General features: G+C 38.6%; 1 protein-coding gene across 3 annotated transcripts in view; it reads right to left on the reverse strand.

Annotated features, from left to right (window-relative positions):
* The window catches only part of osbpl11 (oxysterol binding protein-like 11), a 97,152-nt gene that overhangs the window by 23,098 nt on the left and 60,157 nt on the right, over positions 1-13,897 (reverse strand). For all 3 annotated transcript variants that reach the window (XM_078552354.1, XM_078552355.1, XM_078552356.1), the window contains 2 exons: positions 7,446-7,589; positions 4,092-4,584 (listed from right to left, as the gene is read on the reverse strand). In XM_078552354.1, the coding sequence (XP_078408480.1) occupies positions 4,092-4,584; positions 7,446-7,589 (637 nt within the window). The remainder of the gene's footprint in view (positions 1-4,091; positions 4,585-7,445; positions 7,590-13,897) is intronic.

Consider the following 13,897-nt stretch of genomic DNA (forward strand, 5'->3'; position numbering starts at 1 on the left):
GGATAAAATTATATAAGCTACAGTCAATCTTTACTTAGAGACTTGAGTTCTACATGATACAAGAAGCCCAGCTCTTCAAATTGACTTGGTTCTATCTACATGGAAGCAGAAGGTCCATTTAGCATCCACGTATTCAAAGCTACAACCAAGCCTATCCTTGTGAAGGTTGAGTAGAAAAAAATAACAGTATTTGCTGTAGAAGATTAAATTTTGATAGCACAAGTTGGGGATGATACAGTTATCATACCTTACAAAATGAGGACAAATCAACCATTGGTGTAGGGACTTCAATGACTTGGCTAGACATGGTCAGTGTCATCAAGAGTGCAGCTTTGCATGTAATAATAAATTACAGCAAAACTTTGAATGATGCATACACAAGTTTTTGGCAGAGTAAATAGAAGGCTTAATAAGCTTTTGAGAACTGGGTTAGTTGACCATGTCTCTTACATGCATAAAAGGGTGTTCGCCAAGATATCTACTCATGCTCATTATATTCAGCAGGCAATGAAAATATTCAGAGGGCCAAAGTGCAAAGCTTCATAATACTTGCGCAGCCTTTAGATTTTCTTCTGAGTGCTTGTGTTGTTCTCCTTTCTAACCCTCAACAACTACAATTCTAAAAAAACTGAAATACTGCTGCCCTGACAGTTCCTCACCCGAGCAAACCTCATGCCCAATCCTCCTCTCAAAAAAGGGGCACAGTCCCAATGCCACCATTTTGGGCTTTGTTCTGGACACAGTTTTGCAGCCTGTCAGCCCTTGCCTCAGACCCGACAGCCTCACGACTTCCTTCTAACTTCAGGCTCCTCTGTGGCAGCACAGTACAGCAAAACTGCAATATTTGCAAAAGCTGGGTTTGGCAAATCGTCTGAATGGTCATTTCCACCAGCCTTGGTAAGGAGTAAGCTCCTTTACTGTTTCCTTGACTCACTTATCTGATGTAATGGTTCTTCACAGGGTTGTGACAGAAAAAATTGGTGCCCCACCTGGGATGCACATAGTAATGTCAAAATGGCATACTTGCTGAATAGTTGGGGTAGCCTGTCAGGAGGTGGGGCTTTTTCAAACATCCTGCTTGAAGGACGTTGACAGAAGTAATTACTGAATTCCTGATTCAGGAATTCAAAAGGGTTAAAGACCTTGCCAGTGTCTTTGGCCAAGGTGGCCTGTACCATATTGAGTAATCATTAATCTTGAAGCTCTCCTGCTGGCATTTACAACACACCAGCAGAACCCCATTCATATTAAACATTGCTATAAGCATGGTCTAGAGCTTCTGAAATGCATACACAAGATTTCTGATGACACTTGGAGAGTGAATTGTACCACTGAGTGTGGTAGCAAGTTACTATTGATACAGTGATGTTCATAATACATACAGTTCCACAAGCAGTAACATGGAATTTCTGTCCTTAGAGGGTCCCTTCTTGAGCTTCAATTGCACCAGGCAGACTATTGCAGGATTGGTTGCTGTTGCAATGTACACAATCTAAAGAGGCTTGTAAAATCTCTGTATATGCAGTTTATTTTCGACCTCACCTGCTTATTGAAGCATTTTCTGCTCCATTACCCCTAGCAGTCTACAAGGATGGAAAGAAAATGTCTCTACAAAATATGAAGGGGTGGCATAACATCTAGGAATGTTCCAGTGCCCCAATAACTTTATTTCAGGGCATAATCAAATTGGTAACAATAACAGATGAGTTAATTGCCATTTCATATGAGAGAGATTTGTGGACAGAATCCCAGCAGCAAAACTAAACTAAAAGATGCTCAAGACCTAGCGTGTCCTCGGGATAATTGCATAATTTCTTATGCAGTAATATGTTGTAACAGCAAGTAGCACTATCAAACAGCAAATGTGAAAAACAGTCATGATCACACAATGCTGATGCGCCAGGAGAACAAACTTTTCAGGTATCGCTTCTCAGTTACACCATCAAAGCATTGCATTGGCTAAGTCAAAACTCAGGGTTGGCTCTTTTGGTGAACCCTGTCCTGAGAGATCTTACTTGCACCTGCAGTAAAGGCAGCAAACTCCAGGTACAACTGACAAACAGCCATGTCAGGACAGTTAGAGTTAGAAATGCCAACAAAGGCAAAATTCATGAATCTCAGCAGTAACTGTGGAATTCACACAGTGCTCAAGTCTCAAAAATGATTATTGCCTGAAGGAAATACATCTTTTGTAAGCAAAGTAGATGAAAGTGCAATGCTGACTTGCTTTTTCAAGTTACATGATATGAAAACTCTGAATGCAGCAATGATAGAAATTGTTCTGTTGGACAGTAGTGATCAGAACTGAATACCATCTTAGGGGGGGCTCATTCACATAGCATAGTCACATAGGTAATGTACAAACATATCTTAAAGAGACTGGGTCCTTATGATTTTTCTCAATGACAACTTGGCTGATCCTACAGAATGTAAAGGATGCTGAAATGAAGGATATGGAAATGAAGACTATGTGAATCTAATAAACTCGAAAATACAAAGCTCATAATAACTGAATGAAAATTATAACTCTAGTTTAAACATTGACATTTATATTAAGCAGATATATATACACAACATAATGGAGATTCACCTTGAAAACCTAAGCAGGCAAAATATTGCAGACTCTTCGTCTTTTTTTGATAAAATACAATATAAAAGAAACCAGCTTTCGATAAAGCAAAGCAAGTTACAAGGCAATCAAAAAATTCAACCAAAACCACAAACTATAATAGCAAACCTCAAGTGGGTTAAAACCAACTAAACTTCAAAATGAAACCATGACCTTCTTAAGTAATTTACTAATATCATTATCAAATGTATGAAACTTATTGTTTTCATACATCTTGTAAGGTTTGAAGATGAGAAAAGTGCAATATGACCCAGGGGAATTATCATTAATGACTTCCTGATATGGGAACAGAAGGCATTTCCTATGTCAGGACAACATTAAATCAGAAATACGCCAGGGGTTTTGATTCATCAGAATATTATAGTGCGATCTATTCATCAAGCCAAAAAGCACAAACAACAATCACTTTTCAGTCTTATTGCTAGTTATCTATGCTGATCAGAAATCTAATATTTCACACAAAAAATATTTGTGTTAAACTAAATCTATACAACTCATGAACCATATCAAACCACACATCTCTTGTTCAGGAGTCAATCATAAACCTGTGACTTGGGTAATGTAACACTTAAAATCTGAAGTTGCTAGATTTCTTCCTCTTATAGAAGGTTTAGTTTAAAGCTTCTGGGTAGTATTAATGTTTTCAGTATAGATAATTGTTGTGCCACAAGTCAAGTTACAACACTTTTTCCTTGGACATATAATTAAAAGGAATGCAAATGTTTTCAGCTGGGAAGTAATAGTCTCAATGGACACTCAAGATGACTTAAACAAGCAAAATTCTTTCTCTTTAGACCTCTTCACCAAGGTTAATACCATTCCAAAGAGAGGGGAGGTGGACTAAGCTGTTCTTGGACCATTTCCAAAGTGGCTCAAGAACTTACATAAGGAATATAAGCTCGGACAGTAGTTTGGACAAAGAATCTGCTGCTATCCACAAAAGCAACTGGTCATTGTTTGATAATACTCTTCCTCACAATTTTGTTAATCGATTGTCACTGTACTTGAGAATGCTTCTGCACTACTCCTAAGAGAGAGAGAAGGCTATTAGAAAAATCATGACCACTCACACTCTTTCCTTGGATTTCTCTGACAAAATTACAGGTGCCAATCTACATTATGCCGTTCCTTGGAACAAAACGTGTGTAGTTTACTGTTCCATCAAGGATCATCATGGTGAGTTAGCTTTAGCTTCTAATCAAATACTATATCGTGTAAAAACTTCATATGACAATTTTATTGGCATCAGCTTCTCATACCACCCATGAACCTTAAACTTAAACTGAACACAATTTTTTTTTAAAGCTCACAACCCAATTACTGTAAATTTGTTGTTTCATTACTGTACCCAGTCTGGTCATATTTCGAACCTGTGGATATTAAATTTAATAAGATAACATAAAGTTTCCATTATATCACCCATTTCTCTCATTCTTCAAGACAGAAGCAACTGCATCCTTACCTTCTCCAATCATTACAACTCCAATGGACATGCCCATAAACTTGCTTTTCGTCCATACATGTGTATTTGCACACATGTTTTTCTCTTCACACTCTACATAAAATCCTGAAACAGGTGGATGATGGGATACCTGCTCTGCCACAAATCTTAAATGATAGTCTGACTGGCCTCCTCCCTCTGTCCCATCAGAACACTTTGTCTTCTGATGACAACTCTGCGATGAGGTATTGGATGATTTATTGTTTATTGTGTTTTTTGGTACATTCCATGAACAGTGAAATGTTTCACCAATAATTGGATTGTATGGTTTCTTAGCAATGGCTCCCTTGCGGCCTTCATGGAATGAGGTGAGGTAATACTCAACAAAGCGGATCATCCTCTCTTCAGGGGTAGCACCATCTGTGATAGCAATGAAGAGGTCTGGATGGGACATAAAATCTGCATACATCTCCAGCAACGAACGTTTTTCCAGTATGAAAGTTGGAAGAACCACCTATGGCAGATGCAGAAAAGTACATTTTAAATGCACCCTTAATGTACCCTCAATTTAGTGAAATTTCACAAAATGGTAATTAGCAAATAGGGACTATACAGGATGATTAGGGAAACCATCTGGCCAATCTTGACTCTTCACGTTCTTGAGTGCCTTCACTAGTTACACAAATTCACATTGCATAGCTCCTCATTAAATCACACAGCTCAGAAGATGGTCACTTATCCCATCATGGGTGTCACTTGAAAGAGCTATCTAATTAATCCGACGCCCCTGTTCTTTCCTATAGACCTGCAAATATTACAATTCCCTTTTGAATGTTACTATTGAATCTGTTTCCACCACCCTTCCAGGTAATGCACTCCAGATCACAACTCGCTGTGTACAAAAAAAACTTTCATCTCTTTTATTATGCCAATTATATTAAATCTCTGTCCTCTAATTATTGACTTTCGTTTGCCAGTGGGAAGCAGTTATTCTAATTTACTTCATCAGGGCTATTACATAGGTTAAGATTATTTTAGCTTATATAGCTTGCACTGCATAAATATAAGATAATAAGTTAAACATTCAATATATTAAAATATCCATATAACTGTTATATTTTGCAGTCTGGGGGCCTTTTGCATTGTTACAAGTGTGAAATGTTAAATCCAGTGTATATTGTATTTAAAAACAATTTGCTTTATATATGCATTCTTCTTTCCTTTTCCATCCCGAATCAATTCATTGATGGCAACATTCTCAACAAAGACGTGTTTTTCCTTCTCAAGGCAAATCGGCCAACAGAAACTGGAAATCAATTAGCATGACCGAATTCCTAAGTCAAGGATGCTGTCCCAACTTGCAAGCCTCAACAAATACATAATTAGCTTCTCCACTTGCACGTAGCTTGAGGTTCAAGGTATTGTTTCCTCCTGTGGTATAGTGGTTAGTGTGTGAACAAAATAGCATAACTCACTGTGTTAAGAGATTTAAAAAAATACACAAGCAACATAAATCAACAGTTTGGAGCTCTAACTTGAACGTCTGTTTGAAATGCAAGAGAAATGTATTTCTCTTGAACCTCTTCCGTGTGCTTCAATAGATCAGTGAAAATTCAATTTCTTTTGCTTCTTCAGAAATTTTAATATCTTTCATAACTTTAAACAACAACTGTTGACTTGGCTTTAAATGTTCTACCCTTTATCCTTTTTCACTTTGCACCTTTATGTTGACATCATTTCTGAACTTAATTGGGTCTCTTTCGTCTCTCTCTCTCTACTGATGTCGGTAAGAAGCTTGGTTCCTCTTTAGTGCCACAGATTTGTTTTCAACATAACAATTCTTAACTCTCAGGATTGGAACATTGTTTTTCACAACTGGGTTGGTTAACTCTTCTAAACAAAGCTCTTACCTCCAACTCCCAATTGGAGCAATCTTTGTCTCTTGTCTACCCTTGTCGCAATTTCCTTTGTATCTTTTAGCAGTGCTATAATGGTCAATGGGAGGTCTTGTGGTGCAGTGGTAGCATCCCTACTTCTTGGCCAGAAGCTCCATGCTCAAGTCCCACTTAAGGGCTTGATGGCCATGTAAGATGCATTCATAACGTGGTCAAACAGGTTGCTTATCAGCCTGTAAATCCTTCTAGTATGCCCAATGGTAGGCAGTAAAAGTGGGAATGTTTCCTGGTCAACCATACTACAGAAGGCAGCAGCAAACCATCTCAGTAAGTTGCCAAGCATAATCATGGACCAATCCAATGGAAGTCCATGGTCGCCAACACCCTCTTAGCACAAGGTACCTGAGGAGGAGGAGGATAAAGGTCAGTACTCCTCTGAATGTTTCGTCCCAGCTCTAAACTACCACCCTATGTGCTCCCACCTTTCTATATCCACCTGGTGTTGAAATGAAAGTTATTTCATCATCTCCTATTATGATTGGTCCTCTCATCCTTAGCATTTCTTTGATCCTACAATTCTCAGATTTTTGAAACATAGAAAATAGGAGCAGGAGTAGGTCATTCAGCCCTTCGAGCCTGCTCTGCCATTCTACATTATCCTTTATCTCAATGCAATACTCCTGCTCTCTCCCCATACCCTTTGACGCCATTAGTGTCTAGAAATCTATTTCATCCTTAAGTATATTCAGTGACTTGGCCTCCACAGCCTTCTGTGGTAGAGAATTCCACAGGTTCACCACCCTCCATGTGAAGAAATTTCTCCTCATCGCAGTCTTTAATGGCCAACCCACTATCCTGAGGCTGTGACCCCTTGTTCTAGACCCCTGCAGCCAGGGGAAATATCATCACTGCACTGAATTTAAATTCCATCAACTGCCATGGTATGTTATGAACCCCTATCCTCAGGCCATTGGGCTGGACTGCTAGACCAGTGACACCATCACTACATCACCATCTCCTCTATAATGCAACTTTCCAGTGGTTGGCAAAACGGCATGGCGATAGGAAAGGATTTGCCTTCCCACATCCCAGATGGTAAAATTCAGCTTGTTAACTCTCTCTCCACAGATACTGGGTGATCTGCTGAGTATTCACTGTTTATATTATAGGATTTAGGGGCAGGTGGATTTAGGGAAATTCAGGTTTTGGTTCATCCAGTCCAATGATATTCACTAAGTGCCTCTCCAGCTTGCTGCTTCCCTTCCACTTGCCGAAGTTCCCATCCACAGCCCCTCTCGTTCCTTTGCTTGCTTTCCCTCTCCCGAGCCCTCACTCACAGTGAGGGTTTGAGAGAGGGAAGCGGCGAGTCAAGAGAGATGTCTCAAAGCACTTTACAACCAATGAAGGACAATTATAAATATATGTGTTATTACAAATTGTTATGCTTACCATACTGCTAGTTTTAATATTATGCACTTACTCGTGTCAAATCCATACCGAGCTTCAGCTGAGACAGTAAGTGCAATATTACACTACGCTGCTCTTCTACAACTCCAACATCATCTTCCTCATTGTTCTCAAAGGTATCTTCTATCTCATCATCTGGATTTATTTTCTCAGGCTCCTAAAGACAAAATAATGTTGGCAAACATGATTACCAGAGTCATCTTTTTATTATAAAGTTGATTCTAATCATATCCTTTATCAGTCTTTTGCACAGTTTTCACACAGCAGTATGAAGAAGTTACCAAAGAAACCAGAGTTTGAGCTTCTGGGTCTTGAATGACAGGCTCTGGGAGTTAAGTCCAATTACAGCACTTCATTTAGAAGTCTACAAAAAAAATTTGCATTTATAGTTCTTAGTATGCATAGCAGACTTCATTGCATGATTAAGGCACAAAGCATTGTGATCATGGACTTACACAATAAGAAATAGGAGCAACGTTCTATTCCAGAAAGCCAGTTGGTGAAGGATGATACTGGAACCAATATTTACTCAGTCTTACATTTATTTACAGGGCGAAACATTACAAGCATACACCTTCTAATTCAACAACACCACAGTTTCAATAAGTCTCTCCTTATATATGTTCAACTCAAACCCCAATTAATGTCCTTTCCTGCATATAATTAAACAAAATTGACATACAATTAACAGCAAGAGTAGGCCATTTGGCTTTTCAGGCCTTCTTCATCATTCAATAAAATCATGATTGATCTTCCCCTGCAATTCTGCATTCTTGCACTATTCGCATATCCTGTGGTTCCTGGGTTCCTTTAGTACCCCAAGATCTACCGAGCTCAGCCTTGAAAATACTCAGCGAATGAGCTTCCAAAGCTGCCAAGGCTGGAAAATTCAAAAGATTCAAAAACCTTTGAGTGATGAAATTTCTCCTCATCTCAGTCCTAAATGATCAACCCATTATCCTGAGATAATGACTCCTAGCTCTAGACTCGCCAACCTGGGAAACATCATCTCAGCATCTACCTTATAAAGCCTCTTAAGAATTTTATATTTCAATGAGATCACTTCTCATTCTTCTAAACTAGAGGGAATACAGGCCTAGTCTTCTCAATATCCCTTCACAGGACAACCCATTATTCCAGGAATCAGTCCAGCGAACCTACGTTGCATTCCCTCGATGTTAAGTATATCCTTCCTTAGATTAAGATACCAAACCTACAAACAATACTGCAGGTCTCACCAAGGCCCTATATAATTGCAGTAAGACTTCTTTAATCTAACCATTCAACTGTTTTGTAATAGAGGTTAACAGACTATTTGTTTTCCTAATAATGTGCTGTACCTGCATGTTAACTTTCTGTTATTTATGTCCAAGCATCACCAGGTCCCTCAGGATACCAACTATTCCCAGTCTCTCAATATTTAAAAAATATTCTGCTTTTCTATTTTCCTACCAAAATGGATAGCTCACACTTTCCCACATAATGGTCCATCTGCCATGTTCTTGCCCACTCATTTAACCGGTCTGTATTTCGTTGCACCCTCCTCATAGCCTACTTTCCCAACTAACTTTACAGCATCAGAAAATTTGGATAAATTACACTCAGTCTCCTTACTTAAATCATTGATATAGATTGCAAATAGTGGAGGTTCAAACACGGATTCCTGCGGTACCCTACTTGTTGCAGCCTGCCAACCTGAAAATTCCCTGTGTATTCTTACTCTTAGTTCTCTGTCTGTTAACCAATCCTTAATCCATTTCAACACATTATCCCAACTTCTGAGTTCTAATTTTGTTAAGTAACTTGTCGCACATTATCAAAGCTTTTTGAAAATCCAAATATACCACATCCACTGGTTCACCTTTATCTACCTGTTAGCATTTGTGATAAAATGAGAAATGCCAATGCATTTGATAGTTGTAACATTCATTGGAAAGTAGGTACCAGAATATTTGGAACATCTTTTGTGGTGGCTGAGAAAGTGTTAAATTGCAACCTACAAAGCAATAATAGCTAGTGAAAATAATTATTATATGTCCTATTGCTCATTTAAGAGGTGGACAACTACTGCAATACGTTGGCCATTTACTGAGTAAGAAAAAGAAATAATGAAAAAACTAGAAATATACTGTAAATTCATTCTGGGTTAGAAAGAAAATACCTGCATTTATATAGCATCGTTTATATCCTCAAGCTATTCCAAAGCGTCTCACAGTCAAACGATGACTAAAGACACATTAACACTTAAGGGTAAGTATCCCTCATCAGAAACAATGGTTTAATTTTTCCTTCAGATAGCATGTTTTCCATTTCTATTTCATCTTTCCAGCATTCATAAAACTTTTTTTAAAATCCGTGAACAGACAATGGGTGGTGTCAGCGCATTCAAGAGCTAAATAGCTTTGTTTGTTGGTGGAAAAAGCAGCTTTGGGATTGGACAAATAGATTGCAGCTTCCCTGTTCATTCTTAAATTCTTATGTACACTGGTACTCAGAATTGATGAGAGATTACAGAATTTTAATAAAAACAATTGTTCACTTTTTCCCAAATGCATCTCCTGTCTTTATGTTTAGCAAGACAAATTGTATAATTTTTCAACCTTGAGCATAGCTAAGGTTAGAGACTGAGTAAATCTATCATGTGACAGGGGCACGGTTGGCAAGGCCAACATTTAATACCGATCCCCAATTGCTTGAGGTGGTGGTGGTGGTGGTGGGGAGTCTGTGTGGTGTAGGTAATTTCACAGTGCTGTTAGGTCGGGAGTGCCTGGATTTGGTACAATGACAATGAAGAAAAGGTGATGTTATTTTCAAATCAGGATTGTGTGTGACTTGGCAGGGAACTTAGAAGTGGTGTCCTCAAGTGCCGCCAATCCACAGCAATTGTAAAAGTGATTCATCATTAAATTTTTTTGTTCACTTGCTTTTCATTTAACATAATTTGTACAGTTTAAAAGGTTATAGTTGAACCAGATCAAAGAAATCCGACATGCAATATTTTGTGAAACACAGGCAGCAGGCCCTCCCTCCACCCCCAGGAGCACACCCCCAGCAGCACAGTGACAGCAGTGTGTACCATATACAAAATGTCCTGCAGCAATTCGCCAAGGCTCCTCCGACAGCACCTTCCAAACCTGCAACCTCTACCAGCTAACAGGACAAGGCAGCAAATGCATGGGAACACCGCCAGTGCAGGTTCCCCTCCAGGTCACACACAATCCTGGCTTGGAACTATATCTTTGTTTCTTCGCTGTTGCTGGGTCAAAATCCTGGAACTCCCTTCCTAATAGCACTGTGGGTGCATTAACACCACATGGACTGCAGTGGCTCAAGAAGGCGGCTCACCACCACCTTCCCAAGGGCTATTAGAGATGGACAACAAATGCTGACCTAGCCAGTGACACCCACATCTCATGAAAAGAATGTAAAAAAGACCTGTACATTTCCACATTCATATTGGCAAGGCATTGTGCAGCATAAATTTAGGAAAACATATTGGGCAGAATTTAATGGAGCTCATTGGCACCACTTAAAGCCAATTATCTGAGTCTAATCAGGATTTAATGGTGGCTGAGGGATTTAAAGTGACTCACATGGGTCTCCCATGCCTCCCAAGCAACCCTGTTCCGTTTGCCAGTAGCCTACAGGGGTGGGGGTCCTCATTAACAGGCACTCAATGCGCCATTAAGGGACCGGGCATTGGGAAGGGGTGTGGTGCTGAAAATCACCCCCTCCCCATGCTTATGTCTCTCCTGCCCCTTTTCATCAGTGACACCCTGCCCACAACCCCCATCTTGCCCCACCCACCTGTCTTCAGAGATCCAGTGACGATGCCCAGTCAAGGCCTCTGAGCATTACCAGCAGCAGTCACCACTCTCGGTGGCGTTGCCAGTAATGAAGAGTTGCCAACCTCTGATTGGCCTACAGCTCTCGGGAGAGCAATTTCCATCTTGTTGGGGCCTTGATCACATGGGAGGCAAACTGGTAGGGGGCACTCATGTCTCACAAACCAAACTCTGTCCATTGTTGCTGTTTAAACTTAATGCAAACTGTTAATGAATGTTGCTTCTCTCCAACTTTTTACATCCCCTTCTCAAGTGCAATTAGGGATGAGCAATAAATGCTGACCTAGCCAACGACACCCACATCCATTGAAAGAATTAAAAAAATTAATCCAGCTAGAACTCAGACTAGGCTAACAACTTTTGCGTGTAATTTTACAACTTGATTTACATACCCTGTTGAGGTTTTGTTCCAACTCAAGAGCAAACGGCAAGATGTTTTAGTGTGTGAGTCACCATGACTTAAATTTATATATACTCTTTTTATTTGACAATTTTTACAAAATGATAAAAAAGCATGAGCATAATTATAAAGGCTATTGAGAAAAAAAAAACTCGCAAACCTGTATGGCAGCTCAAAAAGGCTTAAGTAACTAAAATTGCACAAGTCAAATGCCTGTAGTGATGGAGATAAATGAGCTTTAATAGGTATCCATATAAGGCAGGTAGATAAATGCTGACTTGCATATACAATATGCCATTTCTACCAAAAATTTGGTTTACATTGATTTTGCAGGAAATTTGACACTCTCAAATTAATGTGGCTTCCAATTGAATCACTATACACAGCAATAAATAATCATAGGTCAGAGATAATAAAAAAGGGCATGGGCAGGTAATTTGCATCCCATCAACATCATTACTCAGCCACGGGGAAGAAAAATGGGAACATGAGCTTGTCAGCCAGTATAGGTGGTCATTGGAGTGGGGGAAATAGTGGGGAGGAGCAGAAACCGGATCCAAATCCCTGTCAAAATTAAAAATTAATAAAGAAAGAAGTGAAATACTAGGATACTTTACAATGGCTCCACTGATTTTTTTTAAAAACACATTCATATTTTAAAGTAAGCGTCATATAAAAAAAACTGGAAATGTGAAGTGGCTGATGGAGAGATGGGAGGAGGTGCAGCCAGGGGGACTACAAAAAAGGGCTTAGAAGAAAGTTTCAGCAAAGTACTGCGGTCATTCAAAATGTATCCTGAAAACTCTACATGCTTTACAGTGCGGACCATTAAATATATCAAGATATTTCTAATTCTCAACAAAATCTGATCCAGATCAGCGTAAGTAACAAAGTATAGTGTTATCAGGCTTCAACTTAAATCCAAAGCCATGTAAATCAGTGAAACCAAAATTTTTAATGGAATTTTAAATTCAACTTACTACCCACGTTAATTAGCTATCGTACAAAATTGTCCTAAAACCTCATGTTGATGAAACATCAATTAAAAGTGCTGTCATCAGAATATTGTCATCAAATAAATAGTGCAGAGCATCATATTGCAGCAAGTCAGTGGCCAAGAACATGCCCACTACAAAACGTGCTTGTAGCAATCTTAAATTGGTGAAATATTTGTGAACACTCGACTCCTTTTTCTGATCTTTTTAAAAAGAAAATCATTTTCCCTCATTACTGTTTATGCACATTATAAATGATCAGTTTACAAGTAAACACAAAATGGATAATAAAATATGGGGAACCTTTTGCCATCATAGCAGAAAAAACATTTTACCAAGTTTCACAAAATGTATTTTGAAAGGTGAAGGAATGGTGAATACAACTGATAATTTCTGATATGTTCCAAAGCAGTTTGACTGGAGCATTATACCAGGGAAGTGCACAAAAATAGCTTCAGGGAATACTACCCCACTATCTCCCAATAAAAAGGGGTGATGAAAATATATAGAGTTTGTATAGAATATATAAATAAAGAACACCAGATTATAAGAATTCTTGGCAAAGAAACTTGGCATTGCTGCTGAAATTAGCATCAAGCTTTGTGAAAGTGAGGAGAGGGTAAAAGGTATGAGCGCAATTATCCAATTATACAAAATATGTGTGTCTGACAAGTTAGATATCAAATGGCTGTAAGTTTAAATTTAATTACTTAGCTAATTGGCTGAAAGATGTCAGAGTAAATCTCACAACAATTTTGTGTCTTGCAGGGAGTATTCCATTAATTATTGCCTCTGACAAACTAAACTCAAATTGCAGAACGGGTTAATATTTCTTAATGGAATTACAAGAGGTTTAATTTTTTTAAAAAAATCACTTTCTAACATGCTAATGCTCCAATAAAAGTCTTGTAAATGAGAATAATCTGCAATGGTTCACAATGCCGTTCCTTACTTCTGGAAGCTGGATTTCTATGTCTCTTTGAATTGGTAATAAGGGAAAGAAAGTCATCTAGTATTTTTCATGAATTAAAATTTTTTTAAAAACGTAATGTTGAAGTACCTAAGTTTCTGGATTTGCAATCAGCAGGAACTACCATAGATGGTTTTTTCCTCCAAATTAAGAAACCAAAATAGAAGAGTAAAAGAGAAAACAACGAAAGTCAAGAAATGGTGATTGGATGATGTTAAGCACAAGTTTAACAACCTGAAGGTTACAGGAAAAATG

The sequence above is a fragment of the Cetorhinus maximus genome, chromosome 11 (genome assembly GCF_964194155.1).
Source record: "Cetorhinus maximus chromosome 11, sCetMax3.hap1.1, whole genome shotgun sequence".
Taxonomy (NCBI): Eukaryota; Metazoa; Chordata; class Chondrichthyes; order Lamniformes; family Cetorhinidae; genus Cetorhinus; species Cetorhinus maximus.